Source organism: Condylura cristata, unplaced genomic scaffold, assembly GCF_000260355.1.
Source record: "Condylura cristata isolate star-nosed mole 26May11 unplaced genomic scaffold, ConCri1.0 scaffold00007, whole genome shotgun sequence".
In the NCBI taxonomy this organism is placed as follows: Eukaryota; Metazoa; Chordata; class Mammalia; order Eulipotyphla; family Talpidae; genus Condylura; species Condylura cristata.
The window spans coordinates 23,076,947-23,103,961 of NW_004567108.1; the positions used below are offsets into that span (position 1 = coordinate 23,076,947).

General features: G+C 36.7%; 2 protein-coding genes across 5 annotated transcripts in view; one reads left to right on the plus strand and one right to left on the minus strand.

The window, feature by feature from the left end:
• TTC37 (tetratricopeptide repeat domain 37) overlaps nucleotides 1-5,524 on the plus strand; it is a 68,359-nt gene extending 62,835 nt beyond the window's left edge. The window contains exons 40-42 of one of the 2 annotated variants that reach the window (XM_012721862.1): nucleotides 608-738; nucleotides 2,986-3,109; nucleotides 5,346-5,435. In XM_012721862.1, the coding sequence (XP_012577316.1) occupies nucleotides 608-738; nucleotides 2,986-3,109; nucleotides 5,346-5,420 (330 nt within the window). In that variant the 3' untranslated portion in view covers nucleotides 5,421-5,435. Of the gene's footprint in view, nucleotides 1-607; nucleotides 739-2,985; nucleotides 3,110-5,345 lie in introns of both variants that reach the window. The other variant, XM_004678127.1, reaches the window with a different exon arrangement.
• Nucleotides 5,525-6,933: 1,409 nt separating this feature from the next.
• The window catches only part of FAM81B (family with sequence similarity 81, member B), a 33,421-nt gene continuing 13,339 nt past the window's right edge, over nucleotides 6,934-27,015 (minus strand). Inside the window, exons 6-9 of one of the 3 annotated variants that reach the window (XM_012721865.1) lie at nucleotides 24,437-24,543; nucleotides 8,936-8,988; nucleotides 8,693-8,781; nucleotides 6,934-7,020 (exon numbers count right to left, since the gene is read on the minus strand). In XM_012721865.1, coding sequence (XP_012577319.1) covers nucleotides 6,970-7,020; nucleotides 8,693-8,781; nucleotides 8,936-8,988; nucleotides 24,437-24,543 — 300 coding nt within the window. In that variant the 3' untranslated portion in view covers nucleotides 6,934-6,969. Of the gene's footprint in view, nucleotides 7,021-8,692; nucleotides 8,782-8,935; nucleotides 8,989-15,317; nucleotides 15,561-17,151; nucleotides 17,348-18,982; nucleotides 19,119-24,436; nucleotides 24,544-27,015 lie in introns of those variants that run through there. The other 2 variants (XM_012721864.1, XM_012721863.1) reach the window with 2 other exon arrangements.

The window sequence follows — 27,015 nt, forward strand, 5'->3', positions numbered from 1 at the left end:
ATATTTTAGGCTTTTTTCTGTGTTTTTCTCTGTTTCTTTGGTTATTCTAATCTGTTATTTCTGAGTCAACACCTAAGAAAGTAAATTTTTCAACCTAAAATAATATATGGATACCTTAACACTTTCACCATAAAGTGAAATTATTTAAAAACATTTTAGTGTTAATCACTTTGATTAATATTTTCCTTTGATCTGCTATGTACCTTTTTTCTGTATTAGAATTTTATTAAAATATTTCAGCTTTTTCTCTAGACTTAGATCTAATTTTTAAAAAGTCGACCTTTATCTTAAATAATGATGTAAAATGGAGTTTTGTGTATTGGGAGACCAAAGATTCACTAATTTTATTTCGTTATATGGTAAAATAGTCCATTTTCTTTCAATGAGCAGTGTTTTTAAGTGTCTCCTCTTTGAAACCTATTTTTATCCAGGACTATACTGTTTTGTAGCTCTTTAACGGCAGGAATCATATATTAACCACCTTGTAGTAATCATGTTGCCTGTAGCATTTCCAGGGGGGTGCAGTCAAATAGGTGCTCAATAAGTGAAGTTGAATTGCATTATATAAAAGCAAACATAATTTAATATTTATCTTATATTTTTACAGGCTAATATTTCCAATGACCACTGGCCAGCCTTAGTTCAAGAAGCTACAACGGAAGCCTTGAAACTTTGCTTTTGTCCACTAGCTGTTCTTTTGCAAGCTTTGTTACAATTCAACCGCAAAATGGGGGCTAGGTATATAGATGCTTTGTTCTATTTTGGAGTGAGAGAAGAAAATAGTTCCTTTGTGTGTGTGTGATACAACACAGTTGTATTGGGTAGCTTTTTTTTTTTTTTTTTAAAGATTTATTTATTCATATGGAACTGGGTACAGGCCAGAGATGTGGAGGGTGAGAGGATTTATTTACCAGAGACAGAGAGGGTAGCAGAACAGGCACAACGACGAAGCACACTGCTGAGGGGAGCAGCGGACAGACAGGTCAGGGGAGGTCTGCCTCGCCATGTGGATCTCCTCCGGGGCAGGCGGGATTCGAACTCATGCAGTAGTGGCTTTAGCTTCTTAGTGCTGTGCTTTAACCCACTGCACCACCAAGGAGGGCCCTGGGTAGCTTTTAACTACAAACTTTTTCCTTGTCTTTAATTGAAGGGAGGGTTCTTTACCAAAAGCTGCCCTCTGGTTCCTTTCAGGAGATTTACATTTAGATAATAAAGTGCATAAATATAATTAATATATTTTTTCAATAAGACGGTTTTAGCAAGTATTTCAGCAAAAAATTGTGAAAACTTTGACATATCTAATTTTGAGGATGGAGAAGTATTTCCTCATTTTTAACTCCAGAAAACAAAGATTTAGAATTAGTTTAACAACTTTGGAGTTAGGTATCCACTTTTGAAAGGTCTACTCTACTAATCCAATAAGGGAAAAAATGAAGCCTAACATTTGAAAGGTGATTTGGTATACAAATGTATAGAATAGGAGAGGTTTGGTTTGACAGCATTTCAAGTGAAGGTAGCCTTCAGATTTTTGCTGTTAACATTGTCTTAAGATGAACCAGCAATATTAGTGTGGACTCTAGAAACAACACCAAAATGACCCACGCTTCAAGGACAGATTAACCTAAATTCTCACTAATACAATAAGATATGAAAAAAAAAAATTGACAAGAGAGAGACATGTGATAATAATGTGACTGTATATTTAGAGAACCCAAAAGCATCTCATATTAAAAGATAAAAGTTCTAGCAATTCTTTAATTGGAGGGTAGGGATGGGTCAGAAATACATTTGAAGATGACTTAACAATAATATGGTTAAAACATTTAAAAATTCTGAAAATAATATCTAATTCAAGTGTTATAATAATGTAAAACAACTATAAATAAAATAGTAAAGTAAGTTTAGGATCATGCATTACTATAACAGAATGGGTAGAAATAGAGCTTCATACATGTGATATGGCAAGACACCTGCCAGAGCAGGGAAGGAAGAATTAAGACCCTTTGACTAATCAGTGATTTCAACACCAGTTATTAATATTCAATTTTTTGACCTTTTTTCATCTGTGACTATTTTTACAGAAAAATATTTTAGGCTTTTTTCTGTGTTTTTCTCTGTTGTTGCTCACTGTGAGTGAATTTAAGAGCCATATGCAAGTGACTTAAGGACCTCTTACATCCTGTTATCACTGTCTTAACCTTCATAATTTTTATCATCATCAAAACTAGTCCATAATAAATATAAACTCTAAGGAAAAAACCAGTATGTATAGTAAATGATTCCTGTGCGAAAGCATCTTCAAGACAAGTTCCTCAGTTCTTACTTCAAAGCAATTACTATTGATAAGATCCTCCTACTTAGCAGTTCTGAAGTTACCATCACTTATGCTGTTTCTACCAGCATTACAGAAATATTTGAAGTCATATATGTTAGTAAGTTAGGAAAGAAAAAATAGGAATACATTTGTAAATCAGCTTGATAATAGGCTGGGTTCACATACTATGTGCATTCTTAAAAATATTTACTAAACGTTTGATAATATATATATAGCCTCTTCCATGTGTCCACTGTTAATAACTTTATTATTTATTGACATACTGAATTTCTGTTTATGTTCAAATAACACTGGAGGTAGAGCACTCACAATGCTCATAAAATACGTGTCCTTTCCCCTCTCTGTTTGGAAAGGGCCATAACTTACTTACTTGCAAAAGGAAAAGAACTATAGCAACATGCCTTACAAAATTATGACTATTATATGTGACCATATGTGTAAAACACTTTGCATATTACTGAGACATACTGAACACTTGACTAGTATTAACTGTTGCTATAGCTTTTATTACTATATGAATAACAAATTCATGAAGTAATTAGTACCACATCTGCAAAATAGCGAGATGATAAGTATGTGTGACTAGTTTATGAAGTTTCTTATATATTAATTTATATGCCTTGAACTAAATATAAATATCTTTTTCCCAGGGAGACAAGGCGCCTATTGGAGAGAGTGGTCTATCAACCTGGCTATCCCAAATCTATTGTATCAACTGCACGTTGGTACCTACTGAGACACTTACATGCCAAGAATGACGATGAGCTCATTGATGTAAGGCATTGCTTTTATTTAAAATATTCTTCTTAGTTTTAGAGTTGTTTTCCAAAATTATTCCTCTATGGCTGATTTTTTTTTTTAAAAAAAGATCCTGAATTCTTTACCAAAAGACTATATGTGTACTGTTCTATCTATGAAGTAGAGGAGCCAGCAAAAAACCTAGCAAAAGACAATGTCCATTGTTGTTGAAAGTAGCAGGACCTTTATGGACATGGCTAATGGGTGAGTATATGTAGTGTGTACCTCCTCAAGGGGTATGAAAAGTTAAAGAAATTCCCATGTGGTTAGTGGAATGGAGCCCAAACTAGAACACTTTGGCCTAAATAAGACTATTAAGGTTGTATTTAAAAGTAATTTTAATGTCGATTCTACATGTATTATGTACAGGATGCTTTTAGTTGGGGAAACTATACTAGTTTTTCTTTGATAATAACCATTCAAAGCCAGAATCGAAATGAATATCAAATACTTAGTTTGGGACATTGGTTTAAAGCTTTGAGGTTGTAATAGGTTGTGAAGTATGTTGTAAATAATTGGATGTAAACCAAGGTGAACATGGTTTTGCCTTTTATTTTCTGTAATAAAATATAGCAGATTTAGGGAGAGCCTTATATACCTTTCTGTCAGTGCATTATTATAAACTCCCTTAAAATGAAAGAGAAAAGATAGAGGGAGCTTGCTGGATTGGCAGTACTTTTTCTGTGAACCAGTGATATTATAACTGGTTAGTTAGGCACTGCTGAACTATAGTCATTGCCTAATAAAATGTATAGCAGTACAAATGTCTTACTATCTTAACCTAACCTCAAGCAGTACCAAAAATCAACTTTTTCTGTTTTCCTTATTTTTTGGCCACAAAAGAATGGTCTAACTACACTGCCTCTTATTCTTTTTTATTTTCTTATATACTTTTGCTTTATTTTTTGAAATGAGCAGGCTAAGATGTTCTAGCATAGTCAGAAGTCTGAATAAAAATGGTCAAGTGGTAAACCAAAGGCTAGAAGCTGCATGGCCTGCAGTGGTCTTTATAACATCCCCACAGTGGCCTTATCTCTGCCTGCTCTCTCATTCCTCTGCTGCTGAGTGGGGATGTGATACAATCTTTAGAGGCTGCTTGATCTAGAGTTTCTCAGCCTCAGCACTATTGCAATTTTGGACTGGATTGTTCTTTCTTGGGGGTGGGGGAGGGGGTAAGAGCTGCTGTCCTGCTCATTGTAGGATGTTGAACAACATTCCTGACTTCCCACATATAGATGTCAGCAACATGGTCCTTCTCTCCCTACCCAACTTGTGACAACCAACATCTTCTAGATGTTGCCAAAGGATACTGAAATTCAATTGTCCCCGGTAAAGAACTACTGATAACCTGTGGGAAATACATGCTTCTAACGTGCCATGTAGACTAAGAAAAGACAAAGTCGCTGGCTGCTGGCTGTGATGTTTCTTATGGCCATGTGGTGGGGGCAGATAGAAAGATAGGATAGGGGTAGGGATGGCTGGTTGTAGTGGGGTGCTCATATTATATATGGAAAAAATATTTCTCATTTTTCCCATATGATAATTTATATTGTACCTCTCACGACACAGGTCTGATATCTAAATATTATAGATTTAGAACATGTTAATCTAAAATTGCCTTTTCAAGTTAAACGGTTGAAATTCTTATAACTTTAGCCAACAATTTTATAAACACAATGAAATTAAAAACAAGCACCTTTATAATACCTAAAGTGTTTGAAATAGTTTGCCTTTAAGTGACACATATATTATTAAATAAAAACAATCCTTGGAGAAATGCATTGTAATCAACATATCATAAACCAGAAAGTCAGAATGTGTTTGAATGTTGGGACATAATTCATCATGCGTCTTCAGCAGAATCCAGTTGCATAGCTTGATGCACAAAATGGTCTTTTGGGGCAAGAGTTTAGGAGTGACAGTATTGTAATCAGAGCTGTCAAACAAAAACTTTAAAATTATTCAGTGCTAATGGTAATACCAACCAAAGTGTTGGCAAGTATACACATTGGACACCAGGGCACATTGCACATCTGTTTTAACTTTGAACACATCAGTTCAGCAAAAGTGACTGAAAGATTGCACCCAGACACTTTTTCCTGAGTGGTTTTATAGTGTTTGCTGCCCTTTGGCATATTTGACTTCTAGGAATCTAAATATAGGTATTGTAAATAAGCAAATTATTGATGTTCCTGTATGTGCTTTCCCGCAGGTGCTGATAAACAATGCCAAAACTCACGGAGATACAAGAACTTTGGAACTTAACCAGAAATTGTCCTCACAATAACAGTGCATTATTTCATATTCAGCAAGCCAAGGAAAAGCTTTAAGAAAGAGTAAAACAATGATCAGAACCTTTCCCTAAAGCAACATTTTTTAAAACTGTAGTTAGAATCATCCATTCCTTTTTAAGTCTTTAGTTATAAAAAAAAATCATAAACTAGGGATATAATTTTCCACTAGTTCCTAATCTAACTTTAATCTAAAAAACATTGATTTGGGGAAATCCATAATGAAAATGAAACCATGATTTCCTTAGTCATTCAAGTTATTTAAGTCATTCAACTTACAAGTTATTTGTATTATATTCTCATCTTATGTGGTGCACAAGAAGATATTTTTTTGTAATCCCTTACAATAAAGCCTTAATAGCCATATTTCTAAATAATGTGCAAAAGCAGATTAGCACAATGCAGAATTTTATTTATTAAAAAATAAATTGAAAGCTTTCATTTAATTCTTTCTGTGAATTCTAGAGTTAAGCAGACCAACGCATCACAAAATCTCAATAATCTTACAAGCGATGTTACTAGTAGTTCAACCTCAGTTTCTGTTGAAAAAACATAATATAAATGTTGGTGAGTGTCAAGGCTGCTGATGGATCTGTTTTTTATATAATTCAAAACACTCAAGTGTTATGGCTGCATTTTAAAAATTAATGGAGAGTAATGCTGACAGTATTTAATCGATCATGCAATTCCTTCAATTATGTTGAAAACTTGAACTTTCTGGCAAAAAAAGAAATAAACTGTCTTATTTTCTTTATAGTCTCAATTTCAAATATCAGATATAAGTTCTAAATTTCATATTTTAAAACTTGAAAATACTATAGCTATTTGATTTTTTCAAAAATCCCTTTTTTGTATTTGAACAAACTCTGCTGACTTTGGGTTTGTGGTTTAAAAAGACACTTTCAGGCACTTACATATATTATTTATTGAATGAAAATGTGGTTGTATAATTCATGCCTGCAGTTTTTTCTAAACTAGTAGGTCCATCATGTTGCTCTGTTAAGATTATACAAGTTAATCATATTCTGTAATTAGATAGTAGTTCAGAGGTTAATCTACTGAACTAACTACAATTTGGTGAATCCCCAAATTTGACTGAATTTTATTTACACCTGTGCAATCAGAGCCTTTAAGGATGAGACCTAGGACTCTGCACTTTAAATAAGATATGCCTGAGAAATTCTGATATTCATTTAGCTTTATGAACCACTGGATTAATCCAATGATGATTCTTCACTTTCTTTAGCAAGATCAAGCACTTGCCATTTCACTGCCCATTATTAGATAGAGACTGAATGCATGATTTTAATAATGACAGATTTAGCTAAACATGTGTTGCAAAAGGTTGTGCAGTCCTGGTGCCTGTGCCCTCCTGCTTCCTCAGGAAAGCACCTCGAGCCTTGGCCTCCAGAATAAGCTGGCTCCCTCAGCTTAAAGGCTTAGGACTCAGTTTATGTTCACCATCTGCCTTCTGGGGTGTCATCTGCTTCACAGGGTTAAATTTCACTCAATGTGGATGTGGTTAGCCTTTGCTCAGGCCTGTCATCAAGAGGTAGACTTTTGACTCTTGCTTCCAAGGACCTCACAATCCATTTTCTAGAAAGGAAGATTGGAAAACACCTTAGTTAATACCAGCTCAGGTAATTCTTTTTTCCATGGTTGCATGGATGTAGACACAGTTTCTCTTTTATTTCCTGCCTTTTCTTTAAAATGCTGCCCAGTTACTGTGAGTTTCAAACCATTCCTAACCATGTAATTTTTTATAGAGCTTACTTCATGTCATATCTGTGCTAAGTGTTAAAAATATTGTCATTTTGTGCTAATTAGTAAAGGAGAATGGTGCTAAATGGCATGCTTAAAAAAAAATTCTAAGTGAACCAATGTGATGAAAATCTAGGAACTTTAAAAATGACCAGAATTTTCCTTTAGATTTTATACTATGTTTGAGAAATTACATTAAAACTTATTTCTGGAGGTACCAACATTTAGCATTCCTGTTATTTTATTATTTTTGAGAGTTACATGTATTTTCTCCTACTTTTTATCAACCATGTGGTTGCTGACTATTTTGATGTATATAGGCTAATTTGGTTTCTGATTACCATTTCCTGTGGGAGAAATTCATCTCATAAGTAAATTCTTAGGACAGAATTTGTTTGGGGTCATTGGTCATATATCTTGAAGATCCTTACAGTAATTTTCTGGTCAGGAGAAGAAAACAACCTAGTTTGAAATGCTACACTTTTTTTCATTTTACAAATTGAGTTGACAAACTTCTTTTAATTAATCTACTCAGAATAAAAGTGAATGGAAATGCTCAGTTTGTATAAGAAGGGAATTCAAAAATGTGATTATTTTAAAAAGTATGAAACATTAGATAAGTACTTATTGCTATGTAATATTTGTGTATGAAAGTATGTGCCATAAAGAGCTTGATTTCTGTGTTGTGGATATTTGATAGCGACATGAAAATGTATTTTATATCTGAGTCAGTATAACTTGCAGATCCATTTTAATTTTTGCTCACTAGAAAGTGTTAGAAACTTTGTTTTAGCAAAATTGACTTTTTTCTTGGGGTTCCTTTTTTCCCACTTTAGGTGGATAGAAAACTTCTCTCAGATTCTTGTGCCGCTTGTATATAATGTACACTCAGCTGCTGGTTACAAACTGACCTTTGCAGTGAAAGATTTTTTTGTGTTGCTTCTTTTTTGGTAGGAAGATACTTGTATTACATATAAGTATAGTAATCTCCATTACCAAGATCACTTATGGTGTCTTGCTGCCCTTGGGCTATCTAATAATGGGTTTTTCCTTCCTTTGGCTGATTAGAATAGGAACTTTTGAATAGTAACAGCTACCCTATAGAATTGTAATTTTTTTTTTTTATATATGCTAAATTATCTTTAGACTACAAACTATTTTGAAGTAAGAAATTTATGGAAAGTGGCTCTTTAACAAAAAGCCCTACTCAACATTTAGATATTTTTTTCTTGTAGTTTGCACTTCAATTGAAAATGTTTGTTTCTGTGAAGGGAAATGATACTGGGAGGGGGATAATTGTTGGTGTAGCCCTGATAAAAGGATCGGGTTCCATGTTAGATCACTGAACCACTGAAATAATGTGCATGTCTTGGTCTCTCCTGAGTTTGAATCAGTGAAAAGGTTCATTTGAGCTTCATGCTTTACCTGTATAGGATGCCTATTATTTAAATTAATTTAAATACTTAATTTTTCTACAGAGAAGACGGGTAATGAAAAAAATGCTTACCTTGCTATTTCTGCTTATGGCAGGAAGAACAATGGCTGTCAAAGGTGTCAAGGCCCTAAGTCCCAGAAGTGGTGAATACTGGCAAGAGACTATGCAAAGGGATTGAGAGATTAAATTTTGAGATGGGATATAATCCTGGAGAAGAATCCAGGTATGCCCATTCTAGTCCCAAAAATGATTAGCCATAAAAATGGAGAGCTTTCAGAGAGAGGAGTGCAGCTGAAGAAGTTTAGAGAGCTTTACCTTGCTGGCTCTGAGGATGGGAAGGGGCCACCAGCCATGTCACAGGGCAGCCTCTGGAAAGTAGAAAGAGGAGATTCTCCTAGTGGGGTTTCCAGAAAGAAATGCAGCTCTGCTATACCTTGATTGTGCCTGGTGCGACCCTTGTTGGACTTCTGATTTACAGAACTACAAGATAATAAATTCGTGTTGTTTTTAAGTCACTACATTTGTGGTCGTTTGTTATGGCAGTAGGGAGAAATTAGTACGTTTTTCATTGTGTATTATAAAACGAATTCCTTTGAATTTAAATTTCACATGTTCACTGAAATTAGGAATCATCCAAACTATTGTCCCAAAAGGGCCATTGGATAAAGATGATGACTTAGTAAATAGTATGAAAAATAAATATCTAAAGAATTTCACTCTTTAAGAATGGGACTGTTTGTGTAATACTGTCTGGACTATTCCTACCCAACATGTTACTTACAGCACAGCGGCGCCAACATTGCTGACTAAGCACTTCACTCAAATTCTCATTAAAAAGAAATTGACATTAAAATACACCTTCAAAACCTAAGTGGTGTGTTTCTAGCTGGATTTCAATACTGCATGGATATATCACTGTTAAGCCTTATCTCTTGGCTTTCAGTACTGAAGTGAATTTGTAAAATCAGGTTCTTGAGCTCAGTTTCTAATGACATTCTGTTCTAAGATTACCAGCATTTTCAGAAGTGCACTGATGCAAACAAAATCCTGAAATAAAACTGCTTGTGAAGCAGAAGCTCTGGTGGTCACTGAGCAGGGCCTCCCAAGCACCTCAATAAGAACTCTTTCCAAAGAGACCTCTGCTATAGCAGAGAAGGTAATCAGTCCTAGGCACTAGGACCCCGGGAAAGTAAGTAGTCCTACACGGGATGATATTTTAATAAAACCCAGAATTTATGAGTAGTTGAGTATCTAATTACATGGGCCTGCTGCAGGCCAAATAGGTTACCCTTCTTACAGAAAGACCACTCACATGAAGTAAAACAGCATGTTTTTACTATCTGAATTCCAGATGGCTTAAATAACTTGAGTTTCTAAATCCCTACTTTTTAATGCCATGTTCTCCTCCAAGAGTTGTGGAAAAAATACAACTACAAGTTTCTTTCCTTGCAGACCGAGTTATGTGTTTTCTTGCCCATGTGCAAATCTACAGTGCTAATTTGTGTTGAGACATAAGTGTCTCTGCCTGAGAAAAGCCAGATGGAGCAGAAGCTTCATCATGTCGAAAGAAGATTAGACAAGAAAAAAAGCACAAGCTGAGAAGGCAAATTTATATTGTCAAAGCAGCTTTTGTATGGAAGCAAATATATTTCTGAATGGCCTGAGACCAGCTCTATAGTGTCTCAGAAAAAGTACTGTGCATAGCTGGAAGACTTCAAGAACTATGCTCAAAATAACAAGGCTCAGGTTTACAGTAGAAAATGGTGAATAGTTTATGAACACTGGAAATATTCAGGTGCATTAAGTTTTTGTATAAATACCTTCTAAGAAAATCCAAGGAAGACCCAGCATTGCAGAAGATTTTGGTAGTGTACACTTGCTTTAGCAAAGGAACTTTTGTGCTTAAGCATTGGTAAACATTACCCACCAGGGCAAGAAAGACAGGCAGAGGTAGTCTGAATGTCTACTATTCAATAGCATAGAATATGCCCCTTCTTTACATTGTCACCTCATTTAATTTATTTTCTTTTTACAGTAGACATCCTCATTTTACAGCCCCCCCTTCCATAAAAAAGAGGGAGCGAGAAAGTAGTCATAGAGGTTCATTCTACTAATAAAATTGTCTATAAAGTAAACAATCTGGTCCCAAGATCTTTTCCAACATTAATATCAAATTTTGTCAGTAATGGCTGTTATCTCAAAGAAATTAACAAGTTGAGGTGTGTGTCCTTGAGACTGCCTCAGTTGTCTTACCATAGTATATACTGATGCTTACTGAAACTGAGGCTAAATGATTAAAAAAAAAAAAACTTTGCTAATCATCATGTAATGATTTAGGAATTATTCTGAGTAACAAGCAACTCAGAAGATGTCATCCAACATCTAGAAAAGCAAGTTTTGCTCACTATTTGCTGTGATTACTTTGAAATTGGTTTTCCTGGCTCTTGCAGACTTCTGCAGCCTCAGCTCCTGTTCTCTGTAAGATGTAACTGTTGGGCCCTCCCTGGTGGCAAAGCAGATTAGAGCACTGCAGTGCAAAGCTAAGGCAAGCTATGGCTGCTTCAGTGGGAGTTCTATCCCTGCCCTGGAGGTGATCCACATGACGCAGCAGACCTCGCCTGTCTTGCCTCAACAGTGTATTTTCTCGATCTGCCTATTCTCTGCACCCCACTCTGTTTCTGGTGAATCCTCTCGCTGCCCCTGCACCTCTGGCCTGTACCCCATTTCTGTATGCATAAATAAATAAAATCTTAAAAAAAAAATAAAAAAAGATGTAACTGCTGCTGCAGCAGGTTGACTGGAGAATTTTCTCCTGTCTTCTTGGTTGGCATCATTTTGAAAAATATTTTCTGCTTTGTGCTCCCATGTTTCAGCTTTAACTGTGTGTGGAATGCATGAACCTAGTTTTGTTAAGTTTGGTAACACAATTTAGCTGATGCCACTATCTGAATCCTAGGAAGAAACTTAGGAGGAAGGAAGCCTTGTCCAAAGGAATTAACACTTTCCCTCTAGCTTTATTTGCAACTTTAAACCTACACAATGAGAGAAATACCACCCTTGTTAAGATTTTGAAGTGATAGAAATTGAGGACAATGGGAGTTAATTGTTTCATTTACTTCTTGCTAGCATTACAAAGGCCAGCCCTTAGTTTTCTCTTCAGTTTTTCTAACCTTTCTTCCCAGAGTCCTGTTCACTTTCTTCTGGCCTCCTGAGGTCTGAGATACCTAGCATTTTATTGTTAATGTTAGGGGGAAAGGATGTCCTGAAGGAACTCTGCAGAGTTTTATGGATGCCACCCCCACTCCAGTTTTTGGCCTTCACCCCCTACTCCAGTCATTGAAACTACAACTCCACCCCTAATCTAGTCAAACTACAACTCCCAGAAACACCAAAGGGACAACTTTGAGGACCCAAGGGCAGAGCTAATTTTCTCTCTCTCTCTCTCTCTCTCTCTGTGCCTGGTAGTTCGCGCCTGGTGGATCTTGGTGAGGTTCAGTGTGCTGTTGGGGTCCAAGTCAGTGGAACTGGTAGAACACTCTAGTTAACTTGTATCTCTCTCTCTCTCTCGCCCCACCACACACATCCCTCCCCCAGTTGTTCCTTTTCTTTCCCCTTTGTAAATAAACCCATCATTGACCTTTTTGTGTGTGCCCGCAGTGCAATTGATGAGCGTGTGGGTGAGGACTCACAGATATGCAACCCAGTTCACATTGGCTTGCCCTATGACATTAAAACCTTGGTCGTCTTAGTTATCACCTAATCCCTGCAAAGGAGGTAGTTGATGAAAGCTTAACAGGGGTGTGTTTATTCTTTTCTGAGTATTTTATGTTGGTGTGGTGAATACAAATATGTTAAGTGCTTCCGGTGGGCGATTAAGAATAAAGACGCAGGAGGGTCCTTGGTAGAGGAGTCATTTGGGTTGTGGAGTATGGGCGGCCCCACTCCTATGAATTCCTATCAGCCTCCCTCCCCCACATGAGTCTCTCTGGATGTTTCTCTGTGAAGGCAAAGCATCCCTGTCTTTGAGCAGCACCTAGTTGGCAACTAATGCCTTTTGCCTGTAGTAGTGGCTGCCACATTTACTTTGATGGTCAGCACTTCTGGGCGAAACTTGCTTCACTGGATGTTGGTGGCGGCACCAGGCACCTCCAATGACCAAGTTCTCTTCCTCCCCCAGAGACCATGGAGGTGCTTTTAAAGTAGAAGAATACCTCCTCATAGAATTTGGTTCCAGGAGAAATCTATATTTTGCTCTTCTTTCTGCTTTGATCTACTGTGAGAAATTTTGCAAGCCACGGTATTTCCTCTCATCTGTAGTACAACCTTTTTGAACTCAACTATCAAGTATTTTTAGATACTCATCTGAATCAGAGTTGGATGCAAGATCACTATGAAACTTGTCTTTCCGATGAAAAACAAGAACTGTTTATTTATATTAATTAGTACTCTTTATCATGTAAAATACCGACTCTGAGTAAGATGGTCTACATATATTTAGAGAAGCAATATAACAGAATGTGTAAAAGCAATTGTCTGGGTTGATGAGTTCAAATCCTAACTCTACCTTAAACAAGTAGTGTAAATTTACATAAATTACCTGATTTCTCTGTGCCTGTAGGCCACTGATGGGAACTAATCCAGGTGAAGTGCTTAGTTTCTGATTCCTATTAACAGCTCAATAAATGCTTTTCTAATTTCCCATTAACAAGTTTACAAAGAGGAAACTAGACTGAAGTCAAAGAATATATCCAAAGTCACAGATAGTCACTGGGTTTAAGTCAGGTCGGTCAGCCCACAAGACCCCTCAAGCCTTCTCTGCATAGAAGGAGTGTGAACCATTATTTTTTGTTTTCTCATTTTGTGTCTTTTGGAGTAATAAAAGAGGCACTTCTTTTTTACATCCTGCTGAGCCCCCTAATCATTTTTTACTTACAATTTTTATCGCAGGTATAAATATCTTTTGAAAATGAAGTGGTAGAATTCTTTTTTTTTTTTTTAAAGATTTATTTACTTATGCCTACAAGAACTGGGGTAAAGGCCACAGGTGTGGGGTGTGAGAGGATTCACCAGAGACAGTGTAGGGAGCAGAACAGGCCTGATCGGCTGAAATATACTGCTGAGGGGAGCCATGGGAGAGACAGGAGAGATCTGCTGCTTCATGTGGGTTCCTTGGCTGGGGATCGAACTCATGCTGCAGTGACTGAGGATACCTTCATAGTGCTGAGACTTAACCCCTTGCACCACCAGGGAAGACCCAGTCTTTTTTTCCCTTCTTGCTATTCTTGGATACTGCTTGCTCCCATGAGGGATGACACCAACAAAAGGACAAAGTACCTTGGCTTCTAAGTTTCTGTAGAAGAGGGGAGAACTGCAGGTGTCCAGAGCACCCTGAATGCTGTTTTTTTGACCTTGGGATTTCCTGTTCTCCAGGCTACTGGGTGGCTACACACTTCACTGTGGGACTGAGGAAGAACTTACATGTGTAACATAAGGTAAGGGATTTGTCCTCTATCATTAATGGGAGAGCAAAATATGTTGAATATTCCCATATAATCATCACTGTAAATAATTTTGTGATTTTTCTACCTAAAGTCAGATTTTGATAAGAGGAAGGAAATTACACGTAACACTGGGTGGCAATAGGACTCTGGAAGTATCCAAGCCTGCTTAGATGGTGTTTGTGCCTAAATGAGGAACACCTGAGAAATCTTCACCTCTGTCTCACATGTATAGCTGGTCTGGATTGCAGACTCTTATCAGGCTCAAATATATCCTGGTACTTGTGGGGAGAAGTCTGACATTTCTAAAGAATTAAGTATCTCTGATATCAAATAACGTATCACGTACATCAAACTGCTCTCAGACTGATTATTCATCTTCTTTTCTCTTTGGCTCCATGGCATAATAAATCAAAGGGTGAGAGGCCCAGTTCCACTGGTCCCCTGAGAAGAGGTGAATCTGCTGTGAAATGATGGCTGTTGAGATCCAGCTCCCTTATTTACTTATATCCTAGCAATGTATAAGATCATTGCAAATGTGCAGAAGACATTTCAATGACAATATTAAATAAGCCTACAGTTCCTTTCCACTTCTATTTTTCTGTGTCTGGTGTCCTTGCAGTGGTGATGGGCATTTATGGATCTAGTTCAAGAGAAGCTGAGTTAGAGATATATTTTGGTGAGAGGATGTATTTATGTCATTCACGCTCAGTCTGTACCGAGTTAAATTGCTGCTGTTCTGAAGTAGCAATGGTTTCCAGGAGTATTTCTACGAACAAACATGTCATTTCCGCAGTACAAGACACCACCACCATGTCAAAATGGTAACTAAGGGTTCCTTTAATAGTGGGGGGTGAATGTCTTTTTATATCTTCATCAGATTATTTGTTTTTCTTGAAAATGACTTTTGGCAACAGTGGGTTATTTACATGTTAAGGATGAGCTGGGCCACAGAGTCATTCATTTTAGGCAGGGGGAATATCTATTTCACCACAGTTTTTACTACCAAACATCTGACCTACTTCACTAATTTATGCACCTTATGTAGAGTGCACTTTTTTTGGCAAATGAAAATGTAAAAAGGCATATAAAATGTAAAGAAATTTCTTAATTTTTTTCATTTATAAGTTAATGAAGACATCATAAAGCTTCTTTGCTTTATTTGGGTTTCCTAGTAGGTTCATCTCTTTAAAAAGTTGGTAAGAAATAAAGAGACAGAAACAGTAAACACGCCAGAGATAGGAACTTCTTCCCAGTTTTTATCAAGAGACCACTGTTTTGGCTGGTGAAAATGATGACCGAAAAGTTTCATACTTCCTGGAGTTCCACTATTTTACGCTGTAATTTCTTTAGGTTTTTCTGTACTTTATGTTTCTCTAAGTCCATCTTTGTTTTCTGAATTTGTTGGAGGGAGTTGAGGGAGTCATGAATCGATTTGAATCCTGGAAGAGGTTAGGAGAAAGTGAACTTAAACAGTGTATCCAAAAATGTATTTAAAAAAATTGCTCATCAGCCATCCTGCCATACTTGATCATCATTTAATTCAAAGCATTTTAAATGCTATTAAGACTGGTTGAAAATCTACAGTAATATATTTCTTGTGTGTTATAAAGATGCATTCTTAGCAGTAACATTTCAACTTACAGCTGGCTTCACTGTAAAAATTTAGTTTAAATGCTCTCCTCCCCAAAAATATATTGTATAATGAAACAATTCTTTATTTCAAGAGAGAAATATTTTCCTCTTTCTATTTTGATGCCCTTGCTGGAGGTAACTGCTTAGCTAAAGTCAGCTTTTTTTTTTGCTGAATTTGACAAAAGGTTTTGGGGAATCTCTTTCACCCCCCTTTCTAAAATAATATTTATTACCAATTTGGAGGTTAAAAGCCAGATGAGATTTTAAATATTCCCTAGAAGTAACCTGTGTGAGGGACTAAAGAGTACCCACTCTCGGCTCCCCATTTCCCAGCCCTTTGTATCTTGCGCCATCTAGTCACACAGGACCCCAGACGATACAGCCTATTTCCTATTCACAAGTCATTTATCAACACATTTTTATTAACAGCATAAGAGAACACACCAATTGTTTGGAATCCTGTTTCCTCCAACTTTACAAAACACAGAAATATAGACTGCAAATTTCTCTTCCTATCATCTTGGGTTTGTACCTTAGAATGAAAAAAAATTAAATCTCTGATACTTACATAGAAAGAAGAGAGTTATATTCAGAACATGACTCTTGAGCAGATAACTTATTTTGTTATTTTGATTTGGAGTTGAGGGGTGGGGGTTGGGGGTACCAGTCAGATTTTCAGGCAGCAAACTTCTGATACAGAAGACCAGTGGCTTCTTAAGGTAGCTCCATACAGGGCCAAAATTTGGAAGAATTCACATGTTTTTTTTAGTTCTAGAGGGCAGAAAATGAACTGGGGCTTTCTCTACTAAAGGAACCCTCTTATTTCCAGTAAATTCCTTCAGAATTATAATTTGGGGCAGATGGCTGCACCCCAGAACCTAGCCTACATCCTTTCCTTTGGCAAATTAGATGAGCCTTTCAAATTAATCCTCTTTGATGTTAGCTCAGCTTGACACTGCTGCCATTAGCCTACTTAAGAAGAAAAGCAGTCATTATAACAAACTCTATTAATTCATCTCTTTCTCATTTCTAAAGGTCAGGTATCCAGTCTGACATCTGTCCAGGCTCATTAGAAGTTCAATGAGAGGGTCATTTGATTTGGGCACCTAATTTCATGATCTACCCACAAGTTAGGTGTTGGTGATCTTCACGGAGATTCCAAGTTAAGGACTCTGTGATCTTAAAGAGCAGAAGTCTCACAGCAAAGCCAGACTGACTGCTGAGGGAATGTGGACCCCTTTGCTGGCTTTTTCTGGGACGTTAAGGAAAGTCAGGCTAAATACTAAAGGATATCACTGATGACATGACTAATCCCTGCCAGTAGCTCTAAGTAGAAAACTTGGAGGCACTGGGTAGAAAGGATAGGGCAATTGCTTGGAAACAAAGATTTCTGCTCACCTGATTGATATTCATTCTGCATTTTCTCTAATTCACCCCAGATGAGGTTTTCCAGTTGGTTCATCTTTTTGGACAGTTTGTTTTCTATGTGCTTTGCTTTATTTAGTTCTGCTTCCTGTTTCTGTATATTTATGAAATTCTCTAATTTGCTTGATAGTTTCTGTAATTTTTCTTCCATTTTATTTTCAGATTTTTCCTATAAAAGATATTATGTAGTAAAACTGCAGAAGAAAAATCTATGTGGACTTTTACTTCAGCCTAGAAAGCATTTTTTCCCCATAAATTCCTCCTTTCAGGTTAAGACATTAAACAAGAAAATTCAAACAGTTCTCTTGTATCTAAATCTGTATTCACAGGTGTAAGAATTCCCTGCTTTGTTTGGCTTTATTCATGTAGTTTCCAGAACTCTCTATGTTAAGGGAGAAAAGAAAAGATCTTGCTGCGATGCCTTGAAGACTTGGTTTTGGTCTAGATCTTAAAGCAGGATAGCCAGAGGGGTTTTAAAGATCACCTGACCTGGGCTCCTTGAACCTGCTCCTGGGTGTTAAATGACTTTAGCTTGAATAATGATTCTCCACTTCTGCTGTCTGTTTAGAATCACCTGGACTATGCTCTATACACAGAGCTCCTGATATAATTGGTCTAGGATGGAGGGCAGGAATGATCTAGTTACAACCTCTCCAGGTGATTCAAAGGTACAATGGCAGCCTGAGGCTTCCCAGTGCCTCTGCACTTTCCCCAGGGGATTTGGGTGCAGAACCTGGGTGAGGCTGGCATGGCCTTTCCTTTTCCTCTCTCTGGCTCTGCCTGCCTCAAGAAAGATTCTAATCTCTCTGTCCCTGATGGTGGGAGACTTCTGCCTACAGGTGACCCAGTGTTCATTTTGGGCTTCCTCTACCTGGTGGAAGAATCAGCCTGAGGCCCTCCCTGGTGGCACAGTGGTTTAAAGTACAGCACTAAGAAACTAAACCCACTTCAGCATAACTTTGAACCCCAGCCCTGGAGGTGATCCACATGGCGCAGCAGACCTCTCCTACATACGCGCTGTTCCCCTCAGCAGTGTACTTGGTCAGTCAGCCTGTTCTACTCCCCTCTGGCTCTGGTGAATCCTCTCACCACCCCTACACCTCTAGCCTGTACCCAATTCTGTATGCATAAATAAATAAATCTTTAAAAAAGAAAAAAAGAAGAATCAGCCTGAATCTAGGAAAAGTGCTAGTAGGTCCTCCAGGCTATAGATATGACCACACATATTTTGATAGTTTCATCTGTGATAAAGTTGTGTGCTCATGTTCCTCTCTTCAATAGACTCCCATGTATCGGGGGACTCTAACTCCAAAGTTGGGGAGTTTCTCTACAAGGTCTGACTTAGGAAAAGAGTTTTGAAAATCTCTAATATACTGAAGGATCTTCAGGGAGTTAAGTTACTTGTTTAAAAGCAGAGGTTTTCAACATTATGATGGCTAGGGACTACTCAGGGAGTTGTCTAGAAGCACAGATTCCTGGGAAGCTCCACAGGGGCTGATACCTCAGCTGTGGTTGGGATCAGGAGTCTGTATCTAAAAGAAACTTTAGGTTCTGTGGGCACAGGTAGAGCACATAATGTGTGTCAAGGAGTTGGGAGGGTGGGGAGTAGCAAACACGGCCAGAAGCTAAGTCTCTGGATTTCTACTCTGGCACTAACAGCAAAACAAAACAAACCACAATCCACACAAGTCACATGGTGAAGATTATGATGAACGTCAAAGTGCCTCTTTCAAGACCTTCCCTCACCACTAGCTCCCAGAGCGTGACCACAACTGTCTACTGGGTGGATAACGGAGCTCCTTACCAGCTTCTCCTGAAGGAGTTTCAGACACTGATTTATATGGTCGAGGTGGTCTTTTTCATATTTGATGAAGCGATTTTCTGTCCATTTTTGAAGGTTTTCAGCTTCCTCACACAGATTATTTGAAAGTGAATTAAATCTAAGGGGGGGAAATAGTATGTTCTACTTTAATAAGTAAATTTAAATATAAAACCAAAACTCCACATTGAGAAAGTTTGCAGTCCTTTCAGAGGGTGAGAATCAACATGGCTGACTGGTAGTTAAGGGGTGTTCAGCCAGAGTTCAGCCCAGCTGCAGACAACACCCTTGCTGCACACACACCCTAGAATAAGCACAATACACACAGTGTCAGGGACAGAGCCGCTCAGAACCCATGTGTTACCCACTAAGACTTCCTCTGTATGTGCAAAGAAAGACTTAGGTAAGTTAGTCGGAGTGGAAATTATTACTCTGTAGTAGAGATTGGCAAACTTCCTCTGTTATTCCCAGGTTGTCACTCTGTCTCCAGTGAAATATTCAGAAAAAATTCCCTATTGCCAACAATGGGTGTCTATGAATGGATTCTTTGGGGAGAGGATTGCAGTAGTCCTGAGTTCCTCATGTAGACACAGACAGAAATACTAGGCAGAGGTGCAGGAAGGGTAGCTGATATACCATAGTGTTAAATAACATTGAATGATTTTTAAAAATAGAAGCAGATGTATTGCAGAGATTAAAACAATTGGAATCACAACACATCAATTTGAAGTCACTGCAGAGTGTTGAAGATTTGAACAGACATTTGAAATATCAGAGAAATATGGGACTAAGAAGAGGTGGAATTAATGAAGAGCTTGGTTGAATAGATGTCAACTTCAAATCCCCTCTTCAAATAGAATATTAGATTGCCAGGAACATGCTTGCTTTTAAAATTATTCAGACTATCATGTGGGGATGACTTGGAATAGTATTTGCTGTAATGTTTAAAGAAAAAGATTATATGCAGATAACTTAATTCAGATATTTATGACTGGAAATGGCTTAATATGTGCTGCACATACATTGCATGTATATGTGTAGTTCTTCTGAGAAAGTGTTTGGATGAATGGTTGAAAAAGAAAGTTATGTGAGGACATTTTCATTTTTTAATTAGACCAGGGGTCATTTAGCAATGTTGGAGGACATTTTCATTTGTCCGGATGAGAGATGTTTCTGAGCAGTAGTGGTAAAACCAAGGATCCTATTAGATACCTTTTAACCCACAGGACAGGCCCACAACAAAGAATTATCCAGCCAATAGTTCCAAGACTGCTCTTAGTGGCAAGGTTGTGAAGTCCAGACGTGGAAAATAAAATCAAAGAATGGGAAATGTGAATTAATTTTTCAATAGCTATAGTTGTTGTAAAATAGTTAAATTTTGGTCTCTATCTTTCTGAATAATCACAGATTACTTTGGCTATTTTCAGTGATATTTTTTACATAGAACACATACTTTGATTCAGGCCAGTACCACAACATAGAAGGAGATAAATGTGGTTACATTTGGCTATTTTCAGTGATATTTTTTACATAGAACACATACTTTGATTCAGGCCAGTACCACAACATAGAAGGAGATAAATGTGGTTACTTTTCCTTAGCTTAGTCTAATCTTGTGTCCAAACACCTGTGCTACTGATTCACAGATATTAGCTCTCAGACAGTTAAGCTCCTAGCTGATAGGTGGGCAACCTCGTTTTAGCCAACTTGTTTCACTGTCTGGAGTACTTTTCTTTAGAATACACCATGGTTCTTGCTCCAGATCAGATTTATATTCAAACACCACCTTAGCATGCTGTTTTTTGACCACACACACACACACACACACACACACACACACACATCTCATTTCTTTCCTGATTCTTTATTTCCTTCCCCTATTTAATTTTTCTCCAAAATGCTTATCACTATACAATATATACTAAAGTGTGTGCTGTTTTCTTGACCAGAATCTAAGCTCCATGAAAGCAGGTATTTTGCTTTGTTCTTGGCTCTGAAAAATGCCTGAAATCTAGAACATGCTGAATAGTTGTCACACAGTGGCTCACACTTTCTCAGTGAATATCTTTTATGGATTGTTCACAAATAACAAATCATGATCTTGTTAAGTGATCTAGAGACCTAATCTTTAATTTTATCTTCTTTTCTCTCTCTATGTTAGGAACAATATACAGTGGTGCTTAAGGGGACATTAAATTCCCACATAAATGGAGGTAGCTTTATAATTGAGAATTCTATCATTGCTCATTTCTATTGTGTAAATAATTGAAAGTACTTGCTTTCATCACTGGTACAAAATTAACACCACTCTGAAAGTCAAAGAACCGTTAAAATGTGCCTGAGAAATATCTCTGAAAGAGGATATCAGTTAATGAAATTCTGGAATTAAAATAAAGCCATAAAGACTGAATTGCTACTTATGATCCTTTTATTAAGAGGTTTTGGCTGCAACTGGAACCTCACTTTCTTCCTAAAAATCAGACACTGGGCTCTGGTGGTAGTTTATTAAAATACAAAATACTTTTTAAAAGCATTTTCTGTGAAAGATAAAAAGAATATGATAAAACTGTATGTAAAACAGTTTAACTTGCCTCAGGTTTTTCCCTAACATAATGGGCATGATATTTCCTTGTATTACTTTTCTGTTAATTATAGAACTTACAGTTAAAATGTGAACAGGATGAATTTATTTAAATGATAATCACATTGTAGTTCTCAAATCCTCTATTTCAATGTATATGGGTGTATTTTTATCAGATGTAGCTAGATTTAGGTAGGCAGATAGATCGGTAGCTAGGCATGAATATTTGCAGGTAGCTGAGTAGGTAGATTATAGATAGATAGATAGACAGTTAACTTGCTTTTTCCTTTATCTCAGAGCACAAAAGTCAGACTTAAATTATGGCTAGAGAACTCCTAGGATAATGATAATGAGATATGGGCTGTTTCTGTTTTATTTCAATTTTTTTGTACCAATAGAACTAGTTTAACATACACACCAATAGTAACAATAGGAAAGACAGTTACAAAAGGATAAAAGAAAATTTCTAAGTTTATAACTATATGCTTTATACTTTCTTAATATTCTGTGATTTCTAATCAGTCACACTAATTAAAAGCAATTCCAATTCCACTCTGACATGTAATCTTGGCTCTTGGTCATTTCAAATTGTACTTGAGCTTAAATCCCAGTATCTTCATAGTCTTCCCATTTTTTTCTTTAAGGTTTATTTATTTATCCATATAAGAACTGAGTTGTAGGCCAGAAATGTGGGAGGTGAGAGGATTCACCAGCAACAGAATCGGGTGCACAACAGGTGTATCTATTGAAATACATGCTGAAGAGAGTAGCAGAAGAGACAGGAGAGGACTGATGTGATCTTTCCATTTTCTAAAATAACCTGAGTCAGAGACTTCCTAGCTCTGCAATTGAAAATTATTTAACTTCCATGATTATGATTTTGTATGTCCCAAAACACAACTTACATATTATAAGTATTAAAAAAAATCTGCTCATTCACTCATTGGCTTTTGTGTGTCTAGATGTCCTGGATGCTGAGGATAAAAAGATGAATTAGAGGAATCTTGTGTGGGGATAGTCTGTAACTTTTTATTGTGGTAGTGTTTTCAAAGTTGCGCGGTAAGATTTGAGTTTATGCATTTGCTTCACTGCCCAAACACTTGTTCTTTTCTTATAAATCAAAAAGTCAATTACTGAGTAATGTATATAGGATTTATTTTTAATGCCCTTGCTTTCTCTATCCATATAATATGGGATATATTTCTTTCTATATACCCTTTTCGCTATTACATATGTATATTAAACATTTACATATCACTGGTTTTAGTTATGTTAGGAAACTGAGATGGTGACCTCTTTTTTCATTTTTATTTTTCCTACTACCATGAATTTTATTCTTTAATAAACCAGTGGGGAGAAAAATCATACTCAAAAGAATAGAATGTGTGATTAAATGAATCATTAAGTATCTGAGGATATAAATTGACTGCTACCTATATTAATACTGATGGAATTTTAAGGTTTTGTTATTTTAAATGAGAAAACAAATGAAGTTTATACTTTCACAAAAGTGTCCAGATTCAGATTAACTCCTTAGATGATTTGTTTCTAAGTCAATTTCCTATGGAACTGAAGATGGAAAAAAGCATCATCATCGTGTTCATCATCACCAGCATCATCACTAAGCAGTTAGCTCTAGATCTCAAATATCCTTTCTCCCTCTTTTTTTATGTGTTAATATATTTTATCCTTTTAAACTAGTAATCCATTTCAGAGTGTAAGTACTTTTCCTCCCCACCCCCCCATGAAAATCAATTCTTATACTGTCCTTCAAAGCAGTTTAGTTTTCTACTTCTCCTTTGCACACTTTCTCTTAATTGTTAAGTAAAGGGAATTGACCATGCACACATGGTTATTTGCTGAGCTTCTCACTGTGTTAGAATTTCAGGCCCTAGGTATTCTTTATTAGAGTCTGAAGAAACTGGTGTTTTCTGTTTATTCAAGGTACCTACTTCTCTGGATTTTAGTGATTGCTATTTTCATCAACTTCCAGGACACACATCTTTTCCATCTTAACATTTCTGAAATCAGGTGATATCTTAAGATGATGGTGGCTATGGTTTAATTAGAAACTTCATATCTTACAAGTACAAAAATATAATGGTACATCTGATAGTCAATGGTATTTAGGTGTAATGAAATAGTAAAGATAAAGCAATTTGGAGAAAACAGAATTACAGAAAACTGGACTAGACCAAGGCATTAACCTCAAGTGATATTAGATAGGGAGGGGAAAGAAGGAAGGCTGAAGAGACAGGTAGTGTCAGCCAAGTCACTAGAACTTTCCTTTCTTTGTTCCACACTTCCTGGGATATGTGGCTATTAAAACAAAAAAAGAATATTGAGAATAAGTAGGTAGAAATATGGAGTCTTGTCTCATTTATTGTTTTATTTTATAGAGGAAAAATTCAGGTTAAGATGGAATAGAGGCCCATCTTGGAAAAAATGTGTATAAAGGAGAAAATAGAGGATCTTAGAAGAATCTTAAAAGAACAGTTTGCCATAATTGTTTGATAATCTTGTGGGATAGATATATATTCAATAGTACTTTACATAGAAGTATTTTAATGTGCAATTGCTGATAAGATAAAATCACTCCATTGAAATGGTTAGAATAAGTATGGCAATTCAATAAAGAGATTATGCAAACAAAGAGAATGACAAAATTAATATTGATATTTCTTTTATTATGAATTTTGTATAAGTTTCTTTGTGCAGAATTCTCTTTGCATCAGCTTGTTGCTTTGCTTCTTGGCCAGATTCATATTCTTGGGGAAAGTGTTTTAATGCCAACTCTTTTATGAGACAAAACCCTTTGAAATGCATTTAACAGAATTAAAAATCTTCCATTCACTTACTTGAATTCCAAAAGGTTTATTTCATGGCGATAATCTCCCTGGACCATCTTTATATTTGAGGCTTGCTCAGAACTGGAAGCCTCTATCTTTCCTAAGAGCTGCGTTACCTAATAAAAGTACAAAACAGAGCTTTTTTGTGTGTGTATAAAGAAAAACCACTAGACTTACATTAATTCTTCTGTATTCCTAAAGGAGCTAGGAAATAGACTTGAGCCTAAAGCATGTCTCCATTTGAAAATATTTTTGCAAAGGAATAATTCAACAGCTATAGAATAATCTTCAGGGAAAGAGTAATAGAATAATAATAAAGGTAATAATAACAACACCTACTGATATAACCAAAACAGATTACTGACATTATAAACACAAATTATTTTTGTTATTTCTTTATTTTCTGACTCCATGGTTAACAGTATAACTTACCTTATCCCTTATCACCACTATATCCTCAGTGCACCCTGGGTAGCCCATGGCAAATGCTCACCAAATACTTACTGAATAAATGTTTAAATGTGCAAATAGGTTTTAAGCAAAACAGAACTTAAAATTGGTTTAAGATTAGGCCTCAGGAATTTCCAGGTTAGAATTCTGACATAAGCACAAGTGAATAATGGTAAAATGACATAGGACATAGAAAAAAAGGAAAAAAACAGTTCCAGTCCTGGTTGGGATAAGGACACCTTTTCCAATGGCAGAAACTTGAGGTATTTCCTTTAATAAAAGGACTAGGTTAGAAAACAGAACCAGAGTCACAGCACATAATCACACGCACTATCAAGGGGAGTGGAACTACATGACTGGATTTGACCAAAAAATTTCACTTCTTGAGACAGATGGTCAAATGGAGGCAAGCAGGTAGTTAACAAAATCATAGTTCTCTTTTAAAAAAGAAAGAGGTGAATAAGGCTGGACTAGATAACTGTTGAGTGGGCACCCAACAGCTGAATGGCCGTTTACAGGAGACACACTGAGCACGGGCCATTAATAGGAGGAGCACTTACAAGCAGGATTGCTATCAATAAAATAACAGGCGAATATATACTTGGCAAAAACACAGCAAAAGAAAGCAAGCCAGAGAAATATTGTTCAGGAGACTATTATAGTTCAAAGTAAAATACATTAAGTGAACTTTCATAGATGGTCATATTTTATAGATGAAAAAGTAAAATCCATAGTGAAAAATAAAGAGTTTTGACCTTCCATTTGCCTTCATATTGAACTATGAAGTAACAACTGAAGAATTACAAAGATAAACTAATGGAGACAATATTAGTGATTATCAGTGACTCCTCACTCTTTAATGGTCAAATAAGTAAAATATAATAACATAAAAAGCTATGTGTGAAAAATATTGTTTATTTAGTAGACGTCTCTAACAAACATTCTAACCTCCAAATGGTAGCGTTCTTTCCCGTGCCCACTGAGTTTTCACAACTAAACACATAGGACACTGTAAAGGGAAACTCAACTTATTCCAAAAAGCTGGAAAAGCGCTGATCCTAACTCTAACCATATTGTGCTAAAACTAGAGATTAGCATGAAAAGTATACAGAAACAAGAACTTAACCACTTGAGTTAACAACCCTTTGTAATTCTATTTTTTTTTTAAAGATTTATTTATTTGTACATACAGAACTGGGGTACAGGCCAGAGGCTCAGGGGCGGTGAGAGGCTTCACCAGAGACAGAGTGGGGAGCAGAACAGGCAGATCGACGAAGTACACTGCTGAGGGGAGCAGCGGGCGGGTCAGGAGAGGTCTGCCACGCCATGTGGTCACCTCCGGGGCAGGCGGGAATCGAACTCATGCGGAAGCGGCTTCAGCTTCTCAGTACAGTGCTTTAACCCGCTGAGCCACCAGGGAGGGCCTGTAATTCTATTTTTAATGTCAGTGTTTGAGATGAACATTTTCACATGAAAAGAGATGATCATAATTGGCTGTGACCACATGTCTGGACATGGTTGGACTGACCGCCCCAGCCCATGTCTGGGCAGCAGTCTTCTGATGAATGATTTGAAATTTAGTTAGACTGGCACTGCTGTTTAATACCTGCTGTCTTTTTCATAAAAGTCAGACCATATTGCTGACTCTTTGCTCTTTTCATCTCCTCCAGCTCCCTCCAGTTTTTTATCCTCAATAAATCTCCTACACATCTCTATAAGTACCAGAGTGTAAATCAATTCTTCAATTACATTTATCTAGCAAAGGATAATGAGAATATTACATATTAAATGGACACAGCCACATCTATAATCAGAAATAAAGTTGTGAAACTTACTTTTTTCACAATTATACAAGATAGTATGAAGCTATGTGGACTAATCATTTATTTCACAGTTATAAAAAGAATGATAAACCTATAAAAAGAATGATAAACCTAAGCAAAGGAAAGCAGGCTGGAGGGGAGCTAAAAAGAGTTTATGCAATTTAACAAGCAAATGACTCAATCAAAAGTGGAAAGCACTATGCAGCACTTTTACAAAGAAAAACATACAGGTGGCCAATAGGCCCATGCAAAAATACTGATCATAATTTACATCAGGGAAATGTAAATCAAAACCACATCAAGATCCATCTTACT